This window comes from Lupinus angustifolius, chromosome LG09 (genome assembly GCF_001865875.1).
Source record: "Lupinus angustifolius cultivar Tanjil chromosome LG09, LupAngTanjil_v1.0, whole genome shotgun sequence".
NCBI classification, from domain to species: domain Eukaryota; kingdom Viridiplantae; phylum Streptophyta; class Magnoliopsida; order Fabales; family Fabaceae; genus Lupinus; species Lupinus angustifolius.
The window spans coordinates 8,552,431-8,578,829 of record NC_032017.1 but is presented as its reverse complement, the minus strand read 5'-3'; the positions used below and the strand labels follow the sequence as shown (position 1 = coordinate 8,578,829).

Genomic DNA, 26,399 nt, shown 5'->3' with positions numbered 1-26,399 from the left:
GTTTTATCACATAAGATAAAACTTCATTGAAATCAATGTCTTCTCTTTGTGTAAAACCTTTGGCCACTAATCGCACCTTGAATCTTGCATCTTCAACCCTAGGGATTCCTTCCTTCTTCTTAAAGACCCATTTGCATCCAACAATCTTTTGAGCCTTCGGCCGCTTCACAAGAACCCAAGTATGATTCTTATGAAGAGACTCAATTTCCTTTGTCTTGGCAGAAATCCATTTGGAAGCTTCTTTGTTATTGATAGCTTCTTCATAGTATTGTGGTTCACAATTACTGATATCATCACCAACATTTAGAGTGTATGATACTAGATCAGCATAGCCATACTTTTCTGGAGGTTTTATATGTCTCCTTTGTCCGTCCCTAGCCAACTGATAATGTTATAATTGGGAGATATCATTATCACTACATGCATCATGGACTTCTTCTTCTTGATCAAGTGTTTTTTCTTTTATTGGCTCCACCTCAAACTCCACCTCAAGCTCCACCTTCTCCAAGATATTAGGATCTTCATTTTCACTTGATGACTCTGCATGAGGCTTTAGCATTTCAACTTCATTAAAAGTAATATCTCTACTAATAATGCACTTTCTTTTCTCTCGCCACCATAACTTATATCCTTTCATACCATCAGGATATCCAAGAAAATGCTTTTCAATGCTCTTGCATCAAGTTTTCCTTCTTTGTTATAAGTATATGCATGACACCCAAATATCCTCAAATTTTCATAATTTGTCGGAATACCCAACCACATCTCTTCTAGAGTTTTCAAACCAATGGTCGTTGTGAATTCCCATTTTTGTCCGGCCCAGAAAAAGCCTAAAAAAGCTTTTAAAAAAAGAAAAACAATAAATTAACTTCCTTTTATTTATTTTGGTACTTTTGGATAAAAGTAATAAAACTATTTTTATGAAATTTTTATAATTTATTTTCACAATTATTAAATTAATTAAATTGAAGATAATGAAAATATCCTTGTAGAAGTTTCCTTTGCAAAAAAATAAAATAAAAAATAATAACAAAACAAAATAATAAAACTAAATTAATGTTGTTGAGGTTCCTAAATCTAAGTGATTTAGGTTAACAAAAAAATTCAAAAAAAATAATAAATTATTGTTGTTAAGGTTCCTAAATCTAAGTGATTAGGTAACCAAAATTTAAAAATGATAAGAAGATAATATTTTCGAAATACAAATAAATAGAACAATAAATAAAACTATTTTTGTTGCTTTTATATTAATTTTTGGATTTATCAAAGTAAGCAAAAAATAAAGGAAAAAAATATATATAGAAGATTCTATTTTCAAGTTTCAAAATAATAAATAAATAAAATAAAAGATGAGTGAGTTAAAGATTTGACTGAATTATCGGATAAATTAAAGATTTGAAAATATGTAATTTAAATCATATCGTATCAATTTAATTAAGTTGTATGAATCACTTTGATAATAAGTAAATCTTTAAGGATTCAAAAATCAAATCAGAGATTGTATTATAAAAAAACATAAATCATATCAAATTGATTGCATCCCAATATGAGTAAGATAAGAATCACAATTGTATTAGAAAAATAATATTGAGATTGTGTCATAAATATATTTTGTGATTGGTATAAAATTAAAAAAATATTGCTTCCACCTATCATTTAGTAGTGCAATAATATTAAGATGGTTTAGAATCGATTAAAAAGCTTATATAAGAAAAATGATTTTGAATATTTTTTATTTTGGGCCGAATAATTATTTTTCACCACTAGGAGTATTAGAATGATTTTTAGAGTCTTTATAAAAACATTATTAATTAGGAATATGCAGATCAAATTAGATTAGAAAATTTCATACTCATTTGATTGTGTTGCACAAATCTTTTCGATTCAGAAAATTAAATCTTTCGAGATTTAACCCTCATATGAATTAAGGTTGCAATTTGAGAACAACCAATAAAAAAATTGAATCTTTTGCGATTTGTTAAAGATCATTTTTGCCTAATGCAATGATCCTAAAATGATTTGAAATGAGTAAAATATTTTTATGCCCAAATAGAAGATTTCGACTAATTTCGATTTTAAATATAAAATATCCTTAATGTGGTAAAATTAAAAAAAAATCAGAATTTGATTATGAGGAAGAATATGTCCTCCTAATCCTCTCCAAAGTAATAATGGTGAAAATTTGTTTTTAAAATAGACATGAGTCTAATCCTCTACTATAAATAAGTAATATAGACTTATGATGCAAATAGATGACTCTCTCAAGAAAAACTGTCTCTAAGAAAAGACCCATCTCAAAAATAGTCATCGTTCCCTTAAAATAAACATTTCTCAAAAGAGAAGTCTCTCTAAAACAAAAAATTCACAACACCTAACCATTTCCACCACACAAAACATATCCGAAAAGAACCTCGAACACAATTCCCATACCCACAAATCCTTACACTAAAAAACTGGAAAAAAAAACACCCAGGAAGTACCTGGTTAACGTCACTGTAAGAAAAGAGAAAAATTTCATTGCCAATTATCCAGTGAGTTCGTGGACATCATAGTAGCGTGCACCCGCACACGTAAGCCGTCAGAGCTGTATACTTCTCCCATCTACACGTTGACTCGGAGGCCCATCCAGTAACAGGACGAAACGCGTCCTAGGCCTTGTGCGCCTTACCACACACGATCCAACACCAGTGAAGAAGACGGGATCCGATACACGCAAGATCTCAAGATCTGTTCGTGCGCTCCTCGTCCAGCTTATCACGGTCTGTCACGCGTCCAGGCGCATCAAGCCCCTGCCCTCGTCCAAGCAGTTCTCGTCACATGTCCATAATTGCCCAAGCAAGCCACACACGATCCAGATTTCCACAACACTATGTTCTTCACTTAAAACTAGTTTTTTTCTCATCTATTCTAATTTGTTTCATTCTTTTTGCACCATAATAATAATAACAAATTTGAAAAAATAAATTTTGTATTAAAAATTTACTAATTATATTGTGTAAAAAATCTATTAATGATAATACACGCTAAATTAAAATTTCTTAAAGGCTTTGGATAGACACAAAAATAAAAGAATTTCATTGCTTTAATGAATAATTAATAATATGTTTTTTTTTTCGTTTATTCCTTTTTATTTTAGCGAAGAATCTTTCTTTTATTTATTTCGTGTAATTACCCATAGAAAAGCAACGACATTCTAAAATATATTTTAATAAATGATTGTATGGCGAAATAAATCACTTTGGCGTGTTCCTGATTTAAATCCACCGTTATTGTGATTATGTGATAATCAATAAAAATTCTTCTTGTAAATAATTCAAATTATATTTTAACAAAAAAATCAAATGCTTTCAATAATATAAGACACATCAAACATAAATTAAAAATGCCTTTTTTAAAAAGTAAAAATAATTTTGAGAATTAATCAAAGATAGAGAGAAGGTCGCCCTCGAGGTCTCTTTCTTCTCAAATCATCTTCGAAGGGTAATTGGGCTTGAAAGATTTTTCTACATTTTTAACTATAAAATGTAGTGGCGACTCTAAACAAAGTCGTGCAGCTGAAAATCGGGGTGCGACAGTCGTTGATGGACATCTGTTGATCAAGTAACAAGCTTTACTAACAACTTCCACCCAAAATTATTTTGGCAATCCAGCCATTTGACAACATACATCTTGTCTTTTCAAGTAAGGTTCTGTTCATTCGTTCTGCAAATCCATTTTGTTGTGGAGTGTGCTTCATAGTATAATGTCTGACAATACCATGATCCTTGCAAAAATTTATGAATTCTCTGCTGCAGAACTCTAGACCATTGTCAGTTCTTAGTCTCTTGATCTTTCTCTCGGTTTGCTTTTTGATCAAGGTTTTCCACTGTTTGAACTTGACAAATGCTTCACTTTTGTGTTGCAAAATAAAAATCGACACCTTCCTTGAATAGTCATCAATGAATGTTAACATGTATCTACTACCACCATGAGAAGGTACTTGGGAAGGACCCCACAAGTCAGAATGTACATAATCCAATGTGCCTCTTGTTCGATGAATTGTAGCATTGAATTTTATCCGATATGGCTTTCCGAAAACACAATGTTCACAAAAGTCTACCATCTCGACTTGTTGACCGCATAGTAATCCTTGTTTGGCCAACTCGACTAGACCTCTTTCATTGACATGACCCATTCTTAGATGCCATAATTTGATGACATCAGTTGAGGAAACAACAGCAACACCTGTGATTGTTTTTCTTATACCCGTGATTGTGTTTCCTTGTAACATATAGAGACTATTCTCTTTCTTTCCTTTCATTACAACCATAGCGCTTTTAGATATTCTTATAGCTCCACCTTCACCTTTGTAGCTATAACCTTTTGAATCCAGTGTTCCCAAGGAAATCAGATTTTTCTTCAATTCTGGAACATGCCTTACATCTGTCAACGTCCTTACGATTCTGTCGAACATCTTGATTCTAATTGTGCCGATACCGATGAACTTGCAGGGATCATTATTTCCCAAAATGACCTTTCCCCCATCTAAGGGTTGGTAAGTTGAAAACCAATCCTTAATGGGACACATGTGATATGAGCATCCACAATCAAGTATCCTTTCATCTTTTGAGTCGTGTTATGATACTATTAATGCATCTGCACTATCATAACCATTTTCTATAGCTGCATCTTCGTATTCATAAATATTTTCATTGCCTTTGCGCACTGGAAAATTCTTTCTTATATGCCCCTCCTTGTGACAGTGAAAACATTTATATTTTCTAGGTTTTGCTTTTGACTTGGACCTAGATTTCCCTCTTTCACCAAATTGATTTCGCCTCTTTGTTCTTCCTCTAGCAAAAAGACTATCACCTGAGCCTTCAGATCTCGAATCTGATACTCTTGTCTTCAGTTCTTTCGAGTGCAACGCCGCCTTGACTTCGTCCAAGGTCAAATCTTCTCGACCATACATCATGGTGTCGATGAAGTGATCGTAAGAACTTGGAAGGGAAAATAGTAGAAGAATTGCTTGGTCTTCATATTCAATTTTAACATCAATATTCTTTAGATCAAGAATAACTTTTTAAATTCATCCAGGTGATCTTTTATGGGCTTTCCTTCCTGCATTTGAAGAGTATATATTCTTTTCTTCAAATACAGCCTGTTGGTGAGTGACTTCGTCATGTACAAGCTTTCCAGCTTCAACCATAATGAAGTAGTTGTAGTTTCATCTAACACTTCTTGTAGAACTTCATCTCCCAAGCACAACAAAATTGCATTATGTGCTTTTTCCAAGTTTCATCCTTCTCGTCCTCGATCAGACTCTCTGGTAACTTGTTTCTACCTTCCACGGTTTTGCCCAAGCCTTGGTGAACTAGTAGAGCTTTCATCTTCAATCGCTAGAGGTTGAAATCATTTTCTCCATTAAATTTCTCCAAATCAAATTTAGCACTCGCAATGATAACCATATACCGTAACAATATTGTAGTCCGTGAACGTACACCAAGAAAGTTCCCAGGAAAGAGAGGTGGGTATTAACAGACACGCTTAAATACCAGGTCTTTCCTAAGACAAAACTTTCCTAGACATGCACTTTCACTCTATTATACCTTTCCAGTAACAAGATCAATTCTTTTCTAGTGTGTAAGATTAGACAATGCTGCGAACATAGAGCATACTAAGAATTTTCTTTTAGATCGTATGGCTTAGCATGCAAGAGCTCTACGAGCTCTGATATCAGTTTGTTAGAGCAGAAGACCCATAGAGAATATATAATAGAGAAAATGACACCGATAATTAATGTGGTTCGGAAATTTGCCTACGTCCACAACTGAAGAGCAACAATGATTATTCCACTATGATAAAAGAGAACTACAAGTGTTTCACTCACTTCCCAAAACCCAAGTACACCAAATTTCACTCTCACTCAAATATTTCTCACACAATTAGAACAAGAGAACAAGAAGAGAGAATATGCACTAAGCTAAGTGTTTGGTGTGTCTTACAATGACATAGAACACTCCTATTTATAGCCAAAGCTCTTGAAAATTATGTGGCCAAAGGGAAAGTAACATTAATATTGGTTTCACCATAACTAGTTCTTTTTACTTGGCTAGAAATTCTCCCTTTCTTCAAGATGATCTTTAGCCACTTCTTTTTTTGCTTGGCTTAAGAAAGCCTTTTCATCATCTTTTTCTTTTAGCCAATATGCATTCATAATCATCGAATCTTTGTCTTCTATATAGTCTAGATCTTCTTCATTTTTCTTTTCTTGGTGTCTTCATCAAAATCATGTCAAAATTAGGTGCAAGATCTTCTTCACACTACTGAATTTAACAGTTATAAAATCAACATCACATAATGAAGTAGACGTTGTTGATTGTAGAGATTCAACAATTTATTCTTCATTGAACGTTGTTAAAAATGCTTTGTTAAAAGACAAATGTGGCATAGTATGAATTTGTACAAAAATATTATATTATGTTCAAAAATATTATTTTTTAGTAATGCACTTTTTACTGCAATTTCAGCCTTAAAATTTGTAAGTCGTGCATTTTCTTAATTTCCAGTTTAGTATGAAGTCATGAACCACTTGCACTCTTCGGGACATGATTTCTTCACCAAGTTTAATAAAAAAATCATTATTACTATGTGTGCATATTTTCTTAAATATTAGAAGCTATAGTTATATTAATTTAGTAATACAACTACTATTAATTACTACGATCATAATTTAGAGACTACCAGGATCAAATATCTGTAGGCATATGTTCTATATATCATCTAGTAAAAAGTTTCTTAACTAATTGCTTTGATTCTCTCTCCTTAGAATTAAAGTAACATACATTCAAATCATTACTTGAAAATTAATGAGAAGTAAATTGCATTCTTCAACATATTACTATTATGTTATTTATCTCTTACAACTATTCCACTACATCAATTTGTGTTGGTAATTAAATATGTCCTCCCAATTGTTTCTCAATTAGATCATACCAAATAAAAATCATTTGTCAATCTATAATATTTACTAATTTGTACAATCATTACTAAAAAAATAAGAATGCAGTTGATAACCATTTGATTTCATCACAATTTCACATACTATGTTCTAAATATAATAAATTTATTTCAATGCTTTCGCTTTGAATTATATCATTTATATGCTCTACCTACTTTACAAATGATTCAGTTAGTCTAATACACAAATTAAAAAAATTAGATTGACTAATTACTCGATTGAACATACTCAACTATATGTTACTATTTTGACATTTATAACATATAAATTGTATATCTAAGAATGCGAGTTGACAGGCATGGTAGTGATTGTCAACATGCTAGTAAAATATAAAGAAGATACAGAGAAAGTTCCAATGAACTTTCAAATGAAGAAAGGGAAATTTTTTATGAAGAGACACTCTCCTAGATGTTAATAACATAAAGAGGGAAATTATTGAGTAAATGATTTTATAAATGAAAACATGGTAATAAGGTGTTGGTCTCTAGTGATATAAGCATAAAACGTGCTGTGTATTAGTTGAAACCTCACAAATATATTTTTTCTGTAAATGACATTACATGTTTCATGAAAAACAAATAATCATTATTGTGTTAAATTATTTTATAATATTTTGGATACATAACTTAAGGAACTTCATGATAGTTTTTCTGAGATAAATACTCACGTGCTTCTTTGCACGATTGATTTGATGATATTTGATAATCAATTTGAGACTTACATCATTGATACACATAATAATATTGAATTTGCTTTTTTTTTTATCAGCAATGAAAATTATTAAAATGAAAGGAATAAACTAGGAGAACAAGTGATACTCTTATCCATATCTACAAAGTTTAACAAACAAAAATATACATTGAAAGTGTTGAATTTGCTTCTTTGAAATGAATCAATAATCTTTTAAGATAAGTTGATTGAAAGTGAAAGATATATTATTTACCCATTAGTTTATGCTCTTTTGAAGTTAGTTATACAACTGAATTTTATTTTTCAACTATGAAAATTATAAAAAATACATTGCATAATCAAATATGAGATGCATGGACAAATGCTTGTTAGTGACTTATATTTAGCAAGAAGTGTTCAACAATAATTTATCATTCAATGATTTAATAATATAAATTAAAATCACATAGAGATTAATTGTGAAATATGTAATAATTTTGATTAAATCTGTATAATTTTGTAATTTTGACATTAATATTTTCATTTTTTTTATAATTAATGATAAATATTATTTGAATTTTAAACATGTCGCACACTGTGACTCTGGATCCTAGGTTTGTCACTAGATATAAGGCAAGTGGATCCCCAATGTCGATAGTTCGATTCCTGGGAGCGACACTTGTTCGGAGGGGTATCCACCAACCCCGAAAGAGATTAGTTCCTTACCAAAAAAATGAATGTAAAACCAAAAAAACATATGGTTTTTAAATAACTTCATCATTGTCTTTGGATTTCTTGGTTTTACACAATTTATATTTCTAGCTTCATTTTAAACATGGTCTTTATTGTTTTTTCTTCTAATTCTTCAATTGTGCAAAATGAAAACACATTTATGAAAGAAAAATATGTTAGATCAGACAATTCAATATTAAAATCTTCATTTGGGTCTCGCACATTATTTTATAATTTATTATAACTTTTCATGAAATAACAACAACATATGTTTTTTCCACAAAGACAAACATCATTCTTATTTGATCCCATAATATCTACATTTTCCCACAACATCTACCTCTCTCTCCTTACTTTCCCTGGGCCAAAAACAACCAAGAATTATTCTTATTTAAAAAGAAATCAGAAAATAAGAATGACACATTAGAGAACAAAATAAGAATATCCTTGTTTCATTAAGAATAAGTGTGGTTGTTCTAAGAATAATTATTGAGTAAATGATTTTAAGAATAACTTGAGAAATAATCTCCTCGTACCACTAACACAAAACAGAAACATCAGAGTCACTCTTTTTTCCGTGTTACATATGAAATTAAAAAAACAGAACAACATGACTATAATTTTATACTAATCATTTATTGTTTTATAGTGTGACTATAACTATAATATAAAGTTTATTGGATATTCCAAGTGTGAATGAAGAAGTCCTACATTGGACAAAAATTGATGAGTTAAAGAGCATATAAGTGGATGAACCCATAGACCTAATGTCTTAAGGTTTTGGGTCAAGATGTGATGTCAAAATCACTTCTATACTTCTTCCACTTAGCCCATGAAGAAATCTTAAAAACCTGAATGAAGATCTCCTATCAAAGTTATACTCCTAATTTACATATGCAACAACTATTCATCATCATAAAGGTCACCGTCCTCAGATTCAGAGCAACTGTAGCAATGATTTACGTGGCTTATTTTGGTTATGTGATTATAATTTTTTATAATAAAACTTTTCCTTTAAAATATTTTAATTATTCAATTAAAACTTAATAGCAAAGTTATGACCGGTGTTGTATATTTATTCTTGTTCGAGCTGAGAAGTGGCTGTAGTTATTTCTACTACATCTGTTATCGAAGGAGAAGGGGGTAAGTGAGCAATGTCGACTTTTCGTCTTTTAATTTTCTCTTTTAAAAATTGTTTAATTCAAAAATAGAAATGTTTTAATGAGAATTCAATAGTGAAGTTACCGATCGTATCGTATCTTTCTTCCTCTTCGAGATGAGAAGTAGTTGCAGTCATTAGTACCGCCTTTGCTATTTATCAAAGATGGAATATGATAAGTGACTAATGTCTATTTTTTGTATTAATTCTCTCTTTTAAAAATTATTTCATTTAAAAAAATGTTTTAATGAGGATTCTATAGCGAGGTTACAACTTGTTCACATCTTTCTTCCTTTTTAAATCGAGAAGCAGTTGTGATTATTAATATCGTCTCTATTATTTCTCAAATCGGGAAGCGGGTGAGCGATCAATGACAATTCTTCATCTATTAATTCCATTTCAATCGATTTAAATATTTTCTAAATTTTTAGTCAAATCAAACTAATCAAGTTAATTATTTTCAATCAAGAACTAGATAATTTTAATTTCTCTATTGCACCTAGGGATATATATGAGCAATATGGATTTTTGGAAACTCAAAAATAAAATAATTTGTTCTAATAAAATATTTTTTATGGGTATCAAATTGCATGCTATTAGCGAGGTACTGTTTTAATATGATTGAACGGGATGCTAATACTTTCCTCATCTGTAATCGACTGTCGAGTTCAGAATTCAGGTTTAAATATCATTTTATCCAATTTTGTTATCATGAGAGTTTTCTACGTTTTAACCACGAGAAACATAATGGCGACTCCAAATCTCTTGAGAGAGATTGAAATCGAATTCACCTCTTCCTAAGTCACAGAGTCAGTTTCCAAACCAAAGTTGGGTTGCGACACACACGACGAGGACATGCCTAGTATACAACTTCGAAAGCCTAGACAAACGACAAGGTGAGTTGCCCTTGATAAAACAGTGTGCCAGTAAGAACACATAGAGTGTCACCCAAAGGATTAAAGCATCCAACTATTGTACACTTCACTCAACGTCTCAATAAACAAGAGTGGCACTTCATAAAGAACTTATACTTACTACTTACACTCTCAAACTCCCACACTCTCATACTCTCGCCCTGTCTTCTCTCTATATACCTTCACTTATACTGATTTGAGGATCAAAATGTCTTATGACATACCTACTCAAGGTAGTCCATGGTTGGCTCTTGCCCAAATTTAACAAACAAGTGAGAACTCCAATCTATCACACCACACACAAGAACACACATGATCCGTTGATTTATTGCATAAATAGGCTGTTGCAAGAGTATTCTTCTCTTACATATATGACAATATAAATGTATTGTCCCTTCAACTTTTTTACAATGTAAATGTAAATTGAAGAAAAATGATACTTTATTTTAGGATACATAAACACACAACAACATACTTAACATATATAGCCAACACTGTTGTCTTCTGTTGTGAACTTATGTGTTCAAAACATTGTAGTTGAGAACTTGGCTAGAGAGAGTAATGAAAATATTGAACATACACACTATAATGTTGTGATCACTTTAAACTAATACTTGGCTTCCATGATGTTGATTTCCTTCTTACTTTTTTATCGGGTAATAAGCCCAAGCATTAATTGCACATACTCCATATGGTAAACCGGTATTCCTTTTGATCCATATATAACCCTTTTTTCCCCAATCTTGTCCCCATGAATTCTTCACAATCCAGTAATCAACACCTGCTTTGGAGCGATCATAACCAACAATTAACACAGCATGATTTGTATCTGTAGTATTTTTGCAATTACGACCATCCAAGATTCCCTGATTATGGAGCCAAAGGAAAAATAATCAATAAAATATAATGTTCTAGTCTTATATGATGAATAAGGTATAGATTAATCAACATTGATAAATATACTTACAGTGTCTTTAGTGTAATGTTGAAAGTCTCTTGCATCCACATTCACACTAATGGGTTGAGTAGCAGTAGCACGCCATAGTGCATCTTCTGATTGTGCTACTTTTGCAAAGCTACTAATAGTTGCACTGTTTGCAATCTGAACAGTAGGAAAACAAAGTAAAGAAAACATAGCATGAGGAACATATTGATAAAAAGCAATAGAAAGCAACCATCATTTTAAATTGTGGTTGTAGTCTATGAAGCACCAATATCGAACGAGTATCGGATATGATACGTATCCAATAAGTCTATACGCATTTTTTGAAAATGCAGGATACAATATGTTTTAGGTACTCATATAAAAGGTCAAGATGTGATGTCAAAATCACTTCTATACTTCTTCCACTTAGCCCATGAAGAAATCTTAAAAACCTGAATGAAGATCTCCTATCAAAGTTATACTCCTAATTTACATATGCAACAACTATTCATCATCATAAAGGTCACCGTCCTCAGATTCAGAGCAACTGTAGCAATGATTTACGTGGCTTATTTTGGTTATGTGATTATAATTTTTTATAATAAAACTTTTCCTTTAAAATATTTTAATTATTCAATTAAAACTTAATAGCAAAGTTATGACCGGTGTTGTATATTTATTCTTGTTCGAGCTGAGAAGTGGCTGTAGTTATTTCTACTACATCTGTTATCGAAGGAGAAGGGGGTAAGTGAGCAATGTCGACTTTTCGTCTTTTAATTTTCTCTTTTAAAAATTGTTTAATTCAAAAATAGAAATGTTTTAATGAGAATTCAATAGTGAAGTTACCGATCGTATCGTATCTTTCTTCCTCTTCGAGATGAGAAGTAGTTGCAGTCATTAGTACCGCCTTTGCTATTTATCAAAGATGGAATATGATAAGTGACTAATGTCTATTTTTTGTATTAATTCTCTCTTTTAAAAATTATTTCATTTAAAAAAATGTTTTAATGAGGATTCTATAGCGAGGTTACAACTTGTTCACATCTTTCTTCCTTTTTAAATCGAGAAGCAGTTGTGATTATTAATATCGTCTCTATTATTTCTCAAATCGGGAAGCGGGTGAGCGATCAATGACAATTCTTCATCTATTAATTCCATTTCAATCGATTTAAATATTTTCTAAATTTTTAGTCAAATCAAACTAATCAAGTTAATTATTTTCAATCAAGAACTAGATAATTTTAATTTCTCTATTGCACCTAGGGATATATATGAGCAATATGGATTTTTGGAAACTCAAAAATAAAATAATTTGTTCTAATAAAATATTTTTTATGGGTATCAAATTGCATGCTATTAGCGAGGTACTGTTTTAATATGATTGAACGGGATGCTAATACTTTCCTCATCTGTAATCGACTGTCGAGTTCAGAATTCAGGTTTAAATATCATTTTATCCAATTTTGTTATCATGAGAGTTTTCTACGTTTTAACCACGAGAAACATAATGGCGACTCCAAATCTCTTGAGAGAGATTGAAATCGAATTCACCTCTTCCTAAGTCACAGAGTCAGTTTCCAAACCAAAGTTGGGTTGCGACACACACGACGAGGACATGCCTAGTATACAACTTCGAAAGCCTAGACAAACGACAAGGTGAGTTGCCCTTGATAAAACAGTGTGCCAGTAAGAACACATAGAGTGTCACCCAAAGGATTAAAGCATCCAACTATTGTACACTTCACTCAACGTCTCAATAAACAAGAGTGGCACTTCATAAAGAACTTATACTTACTACTTACACTCTCAAACTCCCACACTCTCATACTCTCGCCCTGTCTTCTCTCTATATACCTTCACTTATACTGATTTGAGGATCAAAATGTCTTATGACATACCTACTCAAGGTAGTCCATGGTTGGCTCTTGCCCAAATTTAACAAACAAGTGAGAACTCCAATCTATCACACCACACACAAGAACACACATGATCCGTTGATTTATTGCATAAATAGGCTGTTGCAAGAGTATTCTTCTCTTACATATATGACAATATAAATGTATTGTCCCTTCAACTTTTTTACAATGTAAATGTAAATTGAAGAAAAATGATACTTTATTTTAGGATACATAAACACACAACAACATACTTAACATATATAGCCAACACTGTTGTCTTCTGTTGTGAACTTATGTGTTCAAAACATTGTAGTTGAGAACTTGGCTAGAGAGAGTAATGAAAATATTGAACATACACACTATAATGTTGTGATCACTTTAAACTAATACTTGGCTTCCATGATGTTGATTTCCTTCTTACTTTTTTATCGGGTAATAAGCCCAAGCATTAATTGCACATACTCCATATGGTAAACCGGTATTCCTTTTGATCCATATATAACCCTTTTTTCCCCAATCTTGTCCCCATGAATTCTTCACAATCCAGTAATCAACACCTGCTTTGGAGCGATCATAACCAACAATTAACACAGCATGATTTGTATCTGTAGTATTTTTGCAATTACGACCATCCAAGATTCCCTGATTATGGAGCCAAAGGAAAAATAATCAATAAAATATAATGTTCTAGTCTTATATGATGAATAAGGTATAGATTAATCAACATTGATAAATATACTTACAGTGTCTTTAGTGTAATGTTGAAAGTCTCTTGCATCCACATTCACACTAATGGGTTGAGTAGCAGTAGCACGCCATAGTGCATCTTCTGATTGTGCTACTTTTGCAAAGCTACTAATAGTTGCACTGTTTGCAATCTGAACAGTAGGAAAACAAAGTAAAGAAAACATAGCATGAGGAACATATTGATAAAAAGCAATAGAAAGCAACCATCATTTTAAATTGTGGTTGTAGTCTATGAAGCACCAATATCGAACGAGTATCGGATATGATACGTATCCAATAAGTCTATACGCATTTTTTGAAAATGCAGGATACAATATGTTTTAGGTACTCATATAAAAATATGCATAAAATCCATAAAAGATAATAAACATATTATTATTGTTATCAATTCCCAACTAAAGAACATATTTTGTAGACATCACTAAATAAAAATGAAATTCATATTATCATAAGATGATCAATCCCGTTTAATCGGTGATCAACATTATGCATACACATTTCCTATTCATTTTTCTATTGTTTTATTTTATTTCTCTTGCTATAGCTCAACTTGATAGATTGCATATTATGTTGGTCTCTTCTACTTAATTGATTGTGTTATGTATTTCTCTCTTTTAAAATACTATTGTGTGGTATTTTGAGTATCTACGAGGTATCGAGAAAATATTTTAAGAGTATCGGATTTATAACTTATTTATTTAAAAAAATATAATTTTGACTCGCTATGGGTAACTATCGATGAAACATATGAGAATATCGATATCAATTATGTATCAACACATATATGTGAAAGTTATTGAAATATCGATGTTTCATTGATTGTAGTTATATTATGTCTATCATAATTACGAAAATTGTGAGTAAATGTGACCGACACAGTCACAATTATGGTTGTCATACTTTTGTGGAGACTCATGAAACCTTAATACCGTGCTGTAATTGTGATTTTGGAGTACAATTTGAAACACTAATAAAAACTATAATACCTTTGAAGCTTGGCAGATACCCTTCTCTGCTTTATATGGATAAGCAGCTTCTGAAGCAATCCCACCATTCTTTATAACCCAATTCCATCCATTAGTTTCTCTTCCATTTGTACAACCGTCGCTTGCAGTGTCACAATCTACAAGCTCTTGAGCAGATAGAGTAATAAGCTTCTTGGTGGCTATTGCATTTATTCCTTCAATGCCACCCACAGCTGAGAATGCCCAACAACATCCTAATAACATTAACCAATTCTTAGTTCACATAAATTGCATTGCATCCCCTATTTACTAACCTAATAAATTTGAATGCATGCATGTGCACTTAATTGAAGAGATTCATTTAAGTATACTATCATTATTTAAATTTGAAACAAACTATCATTAACAATTTATTTATAAGGAGTTTGTAAAAAATATTGTAGGTAAACATTTTTACAGAGAAAGAGAAGAATTTTACCGTTGTCTAGGTTTTGCCTCTAATGTTCACTCTTATGTCATATAACTCCTTCATATAAACTACTTCTTGAAGACATATGAAAATGCATAAATTGTTTTGTTTAGGGTCAGCAATGGACCCATTCAACTCCACATCCATTTTAAAGTAGATTCTTTATTTAGATTGATAAATTTAGTTTCTGAACCAAATGAGTCAAACACGAGCTAAAATTAAACTCGTTAAATAAAAGAATCTAATTGAGCCAAATACAGTTTGACTTGTTAGGCTCATGAACAAACTCAACTATATATATATATATATATGTATGTATAATATATGTACACAATCATAAATTTTATACATATTAAATGATTATTATTCGAGTTGACAAGCTGAACCAATCGAGTTAATCAATTGGACTAAACATTTTCTAAACTCTTGACGAACAAAGCCTATTCGAGCCGATGAGTCGAATCGAATAGTTCGCGAACTTCAACTTCAATCGAACCTAATTAGACCTATAAATATAGATCGAATGACACCATAATATTCTACCATAAATCATATTCATTAACAAAGCAATATTAATTTCTAAATCTTCTTAATCACTTCGCATATGATTTTTATGACTTTCCTCTACTTTAGTAGTATATATTTGATGGGCAAGATAAATTTATATGAGAATGAGAAAAGTAGTGTTTTAAACTGCGGCTACATTTGCGATTGTGGTCACAGTTACTGATGCGGTGTGCATTATTTTGTGATTAAAAATATTTTTATGAATTTAATGCAATCCAATATGGCCAAAATGTGGTCCGATGTGGCTGAAATGCGGCCTGATATGATCACATCATTATGATGCAGTCCACAATTTGAATTGATGAATATGGTGAATTCAACAATTAGATACAACATTAGAAGAAGGGTTAAGATCAAAATTTGCATCAAATTTATATATATGAGAAGAATTAATATTGCAAACACAATAAACTTACCACAAGTCCCTTGATTCTTAACGGCACTCACTGCTCCTTTTTTCCACCAATTTAAGGATGAAGGAGGCTCAATATATGGTATGTCATTCTCCTCAATGCTATTGTCTGTGGGTATGCCACCGTTGGTGGGCATCACTTGGTGGTTTAAGTAGGTTTCTTTAAACTCCTCCGGACTCCAATCAAAAAATTTATTTAAACCAAGTATGTGGCTTGAAGGTGAATTTCTCATTGCATTAGATTCTATGATATAGTTCAAATTGGATGTGAATATCACAAACTTCTTTGCCATTTCTTCATGGTCTTTGTAGACTCGTCCATTTTCTTTCTTCCAATCTTTGAATAGTTGGATAACTTCATCCTCTGATAGATGTTTGTCCAACTGCTTAATATGTATTAGTACTGATGAGTTGGGATAGTAAAACTTGAAGAGAGTTATGAATGTAGTACAGATAAAGAAAAAGAGAAATAGCTTGGGAGTATATGAAATCATTATTGTTCTAATGATTGATTGAGCAATGTTTGATATTCCTTCCTCTTCTTAAATTTAATGTATTTATAGGAAATGGATAACCAATATAACCAACTTGTTGAAAGTTTAATGTATTAACTTCCAAACTTTCCATCTCCATCTTCTGAATATTTTTAATGACTAATGAAATTTGAATGAGTTGGATGGATACTTTATGAAGATAACATTTCTACGAGTTGACTTAGGCTAAATTAAAAATATGAAATTATTTAGTTATAGTAATAGTTTTGTTCTTACATACTATTACTTTTGATACCCGAAATACTTCGTCATTCCATCACATAGACTTGTAATGTTATGAGATTGAATCTTGAGCCATAAAATCTAAACAATATAAAGAACTTGAGATAGTAGAGATACAATATTATGTTGGGTAAATAGAGACACTAGACAAAATATATTAGAAATGAATTGAAAGATAAAGTATTCAAATTATATAAAGTATAGAAATTGAGATAACTCATATTGGAACGTCTAGAATGACGTGGCCTATAAAATATGTATTGGGATGTTTTTGTTAGGGGAAAATTGAAGCGTTAATTTAATTTATTCCTTCTATTACAGGTGAATTGAACGTCCCTATGATTGATAGAGATATAATGACATTAAAAAAGTTTTAGATGATACAATTTCGAAAGATTTCAAAATTAACTCTTTATCAATATAGATGATATTGATATAATATTATGATATTGTTTGGTTCATGCAATCACATAGTCTAATAAAATTAAGGCTTTATTATTATGTTCTTTCATAATTTGTATATCATGTTTTGTATCTTATAATTTATCTATACCTCTTTGTCACATTTTATCTTCCTTGTTTACTAACATCAAATTTTGTTGGGTAGGGACATCATTAAAAGAGTGTAATATCTATATATTGATGGTGCAAAGATTTATACACACTCAGTGTATCATTTACCATTCGTTTGAATTACTTTTATCTAAGAGTCAATGGTGATTGAAAATGAATAGTAGATAATATAATAATAGTATAAAAAACTCTTACACTACCGTTCGATATTTCTGTATCTTTTATATCCTAACATATATATCTGTTATTAAAAGAGAAGTTCATTAGAGAAGAAAACACCAAGGGAATACATTTGTAATGGTCCAAATCTAAACACATGTTGGAACAATTTTTAATATAAGGAGCATTATATTTTAATATAAATTTACATCTCATCCAGAAGAATTACAAAAGCACATGCTATCATGCTTATAATTGATCAATATTCAATAGCATTATTTTTTAGTCTTATTTTTTATTGGGATTTACAAGCTATCATTCACAAAACAATAATAACCACATACATATTTCAAATATGTGGCATAGAATCCATGAGTATATAATAAAGACTTTCATCTGTAACAAACACTTAGTAATATATAATGAAGAATTTCATATCTAACAAACACTTAGTAATATATAATGAGGACTTTCATATGCTATTGACCCTAACAATAGATGAGTATCTGGTGAATAAAAAATACAGTTCACATATTTTTTAATCCTAATTGTGAGGTGTTCACATTTTGTCTTTCCACACATCTTTAAATATTTTCTTGCACAACAAAAAGAATTAATAGATAAAGAACAATGTACATTTGACAAGCCTGTGTATGGGACACTATTAAATGATAGTCATAGTTCAAAGGAACGACAATCAACTACACTCAATGGAACATAACAACCCTCAATGGAACATAAGTTGTTGTATCTCTACATTCAACAACACATGCTTTTTTGGGTATTGCTAATTTTATGATATACAAATTCAATATCATTCCATGAAGTGGACCTTGTTGATTTTCACATATTCAACAACCTTTTGTAGTGAACATTGTTGAATCGTGTGTATAGTGTTTTTGTATAGTAACTTTACGTGTAAATATAGAACAAGTACATTTTAAAATATCATTAATTCTATTATATATTAATTCCTAGATTATGTTTTCAATTATTTAGATATAAATATTGAAAAAGATGAACAAATTGTAAAAAAATTCTTTTTGCATTCTACTATATATTTAAACTAGTAGATTCTAATTTCTAATATTCTTAACACATTCTAATTAAAATATTATTCTAAAAATATTATTTCAACTTATACAACCTTGACACTGTTGCCAGTCTCGTAAATTTAGTACAATCATCATATAATGGTCTCTAAGCATCATTTATCAACTACTAAAACATCTCAGGACAATCTTGAAGATCCTCTTCGACAACATTTGTCATTTCGTCGAAACGATGGCCTTCATTTGAATGTGTTGATTTCTTTCATATGCATCTCAACACAATCCTTAATATTTCTTTTCAACTATTCCTTGTCCAATATGTATAACTCTGATCGATATCATGACACACTAAGTGAACTTTTCACTCGTTTGGTGTAACTCGGTTGGAGAACAACATTTTAAACAAGGATACACAACTCTATAAGGGGTTTCAACATTATCAATTGCAAAACTAATAAATGATTTCACTTCATCTTCATACTCTTTTGTCAATCGATTTGCACTCATCCATTTTTTATCAACACTTTCTGGACAAAATAGAACTTCATCTATTTTGTAGAAAGTAATTGGTAAAATGTATATTCATCCATTAAGCTCACCAAGAATAACAAATACATTCTTAAGGGAAACTATAACTCATGTAATAAGGTGAAAGATGAAACTTTAACTTAATACAAGTTAATGAGTGAACTCACTTTCAATTAATGTAATTAAAAAAGGAAAATATTTATAAGGAAAACTTACTTTCAATTCAGTGTTGAATGAGTGAATGATTTTGAGGGTGAATGAGTGAATGAGTTTCGAACTTGATGCTGAATGATTTTGAAGATGGTGATTTTGAGGTTGAATGCGATTTTCGTTGTTGAATGATTTTGAAGTTAAATAAGTAAATTATTTTCAGTGTTGAATGTTATTTTTGTGAAGAAGATCTGTACTCCTAACCTTGGCACAGTTTTGATGAAGACACCAATATCACCAAAAGAAGAAAAGAAAAAATACTTATGAAGACAAAGAAGATTAAAACTTCAAGATAATTAGATTAAGCCTCTATAGGTACTTCTATCCTAAAACTCTTACTTATGCAAAGTAGTAATGCTCAAACTATTTTTAAAGAATAATGAAACACTTTAAAAATACTTAACACAATTTTTGAAAAGATGTGTAACATGTTACTTCATTCAAGTAACAAGTTACATGTGAGAGAAAAAGAATTATCCAACTTAAAACTGCTCATAGTAATCCATTACTGCATTTGAGTAACAGATTACCAGTTTTACAAAAGTTGAGTAACCGATTACCCAAATGGTGTAATCGATTACTCAAATTCAAATTTAAAAATTAAGTGGACAGTATGTTTGGGTAATTGATTACCCAATGTCAGTAATCAATTACTGATGACTGTTGCATGAGATTTCAGATTTCAAATCGAAATGGTTTCACTCCAAACAACATCTCTTCACTCCAAACAACTCCTACACTTTCAGAAAGGCACATTGGGTGTTTGAAAAGCCTATATAAAGACTCTAACTCTCACAACATCAATACACAACTTTTATACAACTCTCATAAATTCTCTCACTGTTTTTCTGCACTTTTGCACCGAGTTCTTAAACTTTCAAAAGAAAATTTATTCTGAGTAATTGCTTCAAAAGTTTTAACAAATATATTGAGCATTATTACTAAGCATATAAAGAAAGTTGATTGAATTGCAAGTGATATAATATTTCATACTTGTAAAGGCAATCCAAAGCCATTGTTGTAATTCTTCATTCATTGCAAACAATCTTTCTTTCACAAGGTGTGAATAGAAAGGGGATAGAGTGATTTGGAAAAGTGTTTTCCAAGATATAAATATTAGTGAGTGTGTAAGGTACAGAGAGGTCTCGGGGTGAGATATTGTAATTACAACTCTTAATATTTAGTGGAAAATCTCTTGTGCTGCAAGAGTACTGGACGTAACCTGCAGTGGACAAGAAGGTGAACCAATATAAAATCCTTGTGTACTCTCCTTTCCATTTCCTCTTTAATTTATACTTGTTTATTTTCTGCAATATTATCCGCTGCACATTAACTCTTACATTTTGCAGAAAAAGTTACTATACTTTTAAGTCAACTAATTCACCCCCCTCTTAGTTGCAACCATGTTCTTACAATTGGCACCAGAGCTATATTTGAGTAAGATACTCTCAAAATCTGATCCTACATCAAGATGCCTCAAGATCATTCCTAGGAGAAGGGTCCAACATCAACCACCCTCCAAGCTTTGTTGGAGAATGCTATGACTTCTGGAAAATTAGAATGAGGATCGTTATTGAGTCTCAAGACTTAGACATATGGAACGCCATTGAATAAAGACCATATATACCCTTCATTGTTATCAACAATATAAGAGAAATAAAGCCAAAATCATCATGGAACGATGAAGACAAAAAAAGGTACAATATGATTTAAAAGCAAAGAACATTCTCACCTCTGCTCTTAGTATTGATGAATTCTTTAGAGTATCAAATTGTAAATATGCAAAAGAAATGTGGGATACTCTAGAGACCACACACGAAGGAATAGAGGAAGTAAAAAGATCAAGACTCAACACTCTTTCCCAGGAATACGAAATGTTTCGCATGAAGCCTAGAGAGAAGATTCTTGATCTACAAAAGAGGTTCACTCATCTTACCAATCACCTTCTTGCACTTGGCAAAGTTCTATCAAATAGTGACTTAAACTTAAAAGTTCTTAGATCACTCACCAGAATATGGAAACCAAAGGTAACTGCAATCTCTGAAAAGAAAAGTTTATCCAAAATTGGCTCTTTCGTTTGGTAAATTGCAGGAATACGAACTAGAACTTAGTCAACTTGATCAACACGAGGATCAAGAAAAGAAGAAGAAAAATATTTCTCTAAAGGCAAAAGTGGATAGATATGACTCATCTGGTGATGAATCAGAAAAAGATGATATGGAAGATATAAGTCTCTTCGTAAAGAAATGATGCCTCCACCTCAAGTCAAAACTTTACATGTTTTGAATGTGGCAAACCCGGTCACATGAAGACTGGACGAAGAATTATGTAAAGACTGGACGAAGAGCAGACATTGCTTTGGAAGACAATGATACAAGCTCTGCATCCGAAACAGAAAACGAAGAGCAAGCACATCTATTACTTATGGCATCTCATCATTCTGATGATGAAGAGGTAAACGACTCTAAAATATTTTCTTCTTCCGAACTTCAATATGTATTTAATGATTTACATGATGAATATGTTAACTTGTCAAAAATGTTTCTAAAACAAAAATCTGAATTAGATGCATTTAGAAACAAATCTTCTTCTTCCTCTTGTCAAAACTGTGTAACTCTTGAAAAGAAAGTATTAACATTAAGTCTCGAACTTAATAAACTAAACAAAAATGGTAAAATCTTAGAAAAAATTATCAATAATCAAAGATACTCAACATACCGAAGAGGTCTTGGCTATTCAAAAGCCATAGTTTCAAGAAACCAAGTGTCCAAAAGAAAATAAACTTTCAAAAGGAAAGTATCCATACATTTGAAAAATCTAGAACACACTTTCATCAACCCATATGTACATACTTTAAAATTTATGGGCATACACCAAACACATGCATGATTAGAAAATATGGTGTACCCCTAGGAAAATTTAAATGGATTGAGAAAGGTACTGACCATCTAGGATCCAAAGAATATTGAATACCTAACAAAACTTAATTTATTTTTTAGGAAAACATGAGAGCCGCCTGCAATTTATGGTACCTGGATAGGTTTTTGGTACCTGGATAGCGGCTGCTCAAAACACATGAGGGGCGATAAAAGTAAATTCTCTGTCCTTACTCCAAGGGACTAAGGATATGTCACATATGGTGACAACAACAAGGGAATAATTCTTGGAGTTGGTAGAATTGGAAAGCCACCATCAACAACTATAGAAGGTGTACTATATGTTGAAGGACTTAAAAATAACCTTCTAAGCATAAGTCAATTATGCGACAAAGGATTTCAAGTGGCGTTCTACCCAAATAAATGCATCATTGAAAGTAAGGATAATTCTAAAGTTATTGGTAAAAGAATAAATAATATATATATGATTGACATGGATTCTGCGTTTCCTATAACATGTTTAGTAGCAAATGATAGTCATGATGCATGGCTTTGACATAGAAGAATTGCTCACATCCACATGGAACATTTGAATAAACTTATTAAGAAAGATTTAGTTGTCGGTTTACCCAAAATGAAGTTTGTTAAAGACAAACTATGTAGTGCCTGTCAAATGAGTAAACAAACAAAACTTCTTTCAAACCAAAACACATGGTTTCTTCCGATAGACCATTACAATTACTTCATATGGATTTATTTGGTCCCTCAAGGACAAAAAGTTTTGGTGGAAATTATTATGCTCTAGTTATAGTGGACGATTTTTCTAGATATACCTAGACTCTCTTCTTAGTATTTCAATATGAAACTATAGCATTCAACATCGCTAATGTAAAGGAGCGCTATTATATATGGGATTTTCACACATTCAACAATGCTCCTTAAAATGAGCGTTGTTGAATGTTATAATTCCTAATTCTTAACAATTAACCGACACATGCAGTACCAACATCCACAAAACAGAAACACACATCCACAACATGTTCTAAAGCATGCTCAACACATAACAACTAAAACACATATCCTCAAAACCAAAACACATATGCAAGTACATTTAAAACAAAACAATAACAAATTCAACAAAGTAGAAAATACATTCATCAACAAAAAAATGTATATATAAACATTTAACAAAAATCCATTGAACAAAAATGGTATCTTTTCATTAATTTGATAATCTAAAATAGTACATTATATTCCCAAGTACATATGCTACAATCTATATATTGCTTGGATTAATTCTAAAACTAAGTACATAGTTTGACCAATGTTCCCTAAGCTAAGTGATTTGGTCATATGTATATTCTTCTACATCAAACTAGACCGATGCTAGCCATTGCTGCATCATCTCCTTTATGAAGAATAATGTATAATAGTTGCAATCTTTGTCTTTGGTTTGACAAGGGGTTTACAATTAAAATTAAATAAACATATAAGTATAACATTTACTTAAAATATGAATATTGCACATATATAATTGTTTGAGATGATTTGTGCCAATACCTTTATATGAGTTCATTTGATGTTGTTTGATATAGATTTAGAACGAACATGGGCTATATAAATTTACAGCCCCCTAAACAACAATAAATGTATTTAATTACTAAACAGAAAATGAAAGTGTATTAAAAATTAGAAAGTTTAAATAAGTAGTCCCCTTACCTAGTGAATATTTCCTTCATAGTGGGGTACTTATTCGAATCACCATGTTTCAAAGAATCCAAATGATATATTTGTTCTTCAAATTGATTGATGAAAATCAAAATTCAATGTTGCCTAACAAAACATTTGCATACGGTTAGGCCATAACATACTAAAGACAACTAAATTATGCTTATAAAGAAATGCTCACCCGATATTGAATGGTGCAAGAATAAATCTGCATCTTCTTTATGTTTGATGAGTATATAAACTATGTGTTGTGGCTGCCCCCTCCGTTCTTTTTTTTTTTTCATTGGGGTTACTCATCATCAAAAAGGTAAATTGTGGGGACAATAACATCATATTCTTTCTATCTTTCAAAATAAGATTGTCATGCAAGTACCTAACATATAATTAACACCATTGTTAGTTAATTATAACACCAATGATTAAATGCAAATGTGAGAAGTTAAGAAAACAAAATTTACCTCATATATACTCATATAATAGTGGAACTTATCCAATGATGTTTATATATTTCCTTAACTTCATCAATACCAGTGAATTTAACATTAGTATACCCAAAGACTCCATCGGGAATTGATACCATAAGTATAGATCCACCATCCATGTCCTATACATGTTTCACCAAGTGAGTATAAAACTTGATCTTCTTGGATGCTTCATCCCCCAAAGATCCTTTTGACTTAGATAATGGCTTACTAATGTTTTTGTTATGCTTAGACTTTACCACTTTGACCTTTTTTAGTACATGAATATGTTCTTCTATAGGAAGGGATGTCAATGAGCCATCTAACTCCTTTTCTTTGGGTCCAATGTGTTCATGTACCTGAAATTTTCAATACAAAATATATATCAATTAGTATAAAATATAATAAGAATAAGTATAACTTAAAGTTGAAAATCACACCTTAGGAGGATCTACAACCACAAGGTATATAGCCCCACCCATTATAAATGTATCCTCATTGAGAGGAATTGACAGTAATGCATCAACATCCACTGCAACATAAATCCCGACCTTCACATGATTGGGGGATATAGGTGCATTATGCAACATAGCATTTGGTAAGTTGTGCACTTTACCAATACCCATGAATCGCTTAGATGAGATATCCAAATATAAATGACAAGTATTGATTCCCTAAATATTAGTTAAAATATATAGTTTTAGGAATATAATTAAACTAAAGAGCAAGTAAATGAAAACAAGTCAATTAAATTACCTCAGGAATATTGTGAGTAGCTTGTGTGCAACTCTCATCAATGCTAGGACCATTGTCTTGTTGATGCCACTCAAGTTCTTTCTTTTTCATTGAACTTTCAAATTCGTTGAACAGTTTCATGAGGGTATCCAACAGGTTCTTCATCCATTCAACTGATAACTTCACGTTCGTATTCCTAGCACAAATGACTTTCTTCATCGAAGTCGTTATACGTGAAGTACGTTTTTGACTTTCTAGATAGCATCACAACTAGTGTGAGAATCCATTGTTGAAGTTTTTCTGAGTGTAAGAGAGTTTTTTCTTGAACAAGTTTGAGAGTATAGAAAGAAATGAATCAGGTTTTGAGTTTTAAACATCAAGTAACATTCAACAACGCTCATTGTAAAGAGCATTGTTGACGACTCATATTTAACAACTTTCATTCAAGTGAGTGTTGTTGAATGTCTGGTGTTGACATTCAACAGTGCTCATTACAACAGGCGTTGTTGAATATTTTACCGCCTACAACATTTAACAACGCACTTTAAAGCAAACACTGTTACATGTAATAGGCGGTAAAACGTTCAACAACATTCGTAGTGAGCATTGTTAATTATATTTTTTGAATAAATAAATTAGACATTTTATGCTTACAAATATATGTCAATATTCATTTTCTTTTTTCTTTAAAAGTATGGTAAATCTTGAAAGATCACGAGTTTCAATAACACTCACTATAAAGAGCGTCATTGAATCGACGCAAATCAATAACGCTTTCTTAAATGAGCATTGTTGAATCTTTGAGGCAAATATTCAACATTGCTCGTTATAGAAAGTGATGTTG

At 31.3% G+C, this 26,399-nt stretch overlaps 3 protein-coding genes across 3 annotated transcripts; all 3 read right to left on the bottom strand.

Annotated features, from left to right (window-relative positions):
- On the bottom strand, nt 10,898–11,637 carry LOC109356376 (P34 probable thiol protease-like). The gene is made up of 2 exons (XM_019599702.1): nt 11,442–11,637; nt 10,898–11,340 (listed from the first exon to the last, which is right to left on the bottom strand). The coding sequence occupies exons 1-2, from the start codon at nt 11,607–11,609 to the stop codon at nt 11,116–11,118; spliced, it is 393 nt and encodes a 130-aa protein (XP_019455247.1). The 5' UTR covers nt 11,610–11,637; the 3' UTR covers nt 10,898–11,115.
- Nucleotides 13,497–16,967, bottom strand: LOC109355836 (ervatamin-B-like). The gene is made up of 4 exons (XM_019599074.1): nt 16,462–16,967; nt 15,031–15,263; nt 14,041–14,175; nt 13,497–13,939 (listed from the first exon to the last, which is right to left on the bottom strand). Exons 1-4 carry the CDS (start codon nt 16,949–16,951, stop codon nt 13,715–13,717), a joined length of 1,083 nt encoding a protein of 360 aa, XP_019454619.1. The 5' UTR covers nt 16,952–16,967; the 3' UTR covers nt 13,497–13,714.
- Nucleotides 24,964–25,774, bottom strand: LOC109356221. The gene is made up of 2 exons (XM_019599553.1): nt 25,577–25,774; nt 24,964–25,179 (listed from the first exon to the last, which is right to left on the bottom strand). The coding sequence occupies exons 1-2, from the start codon at nt 25,772–25,774 to the stop codon at nt 24,964–24,966; spliced, it is 414 nt and encodes a 137-aa protein (XP_019455098.1).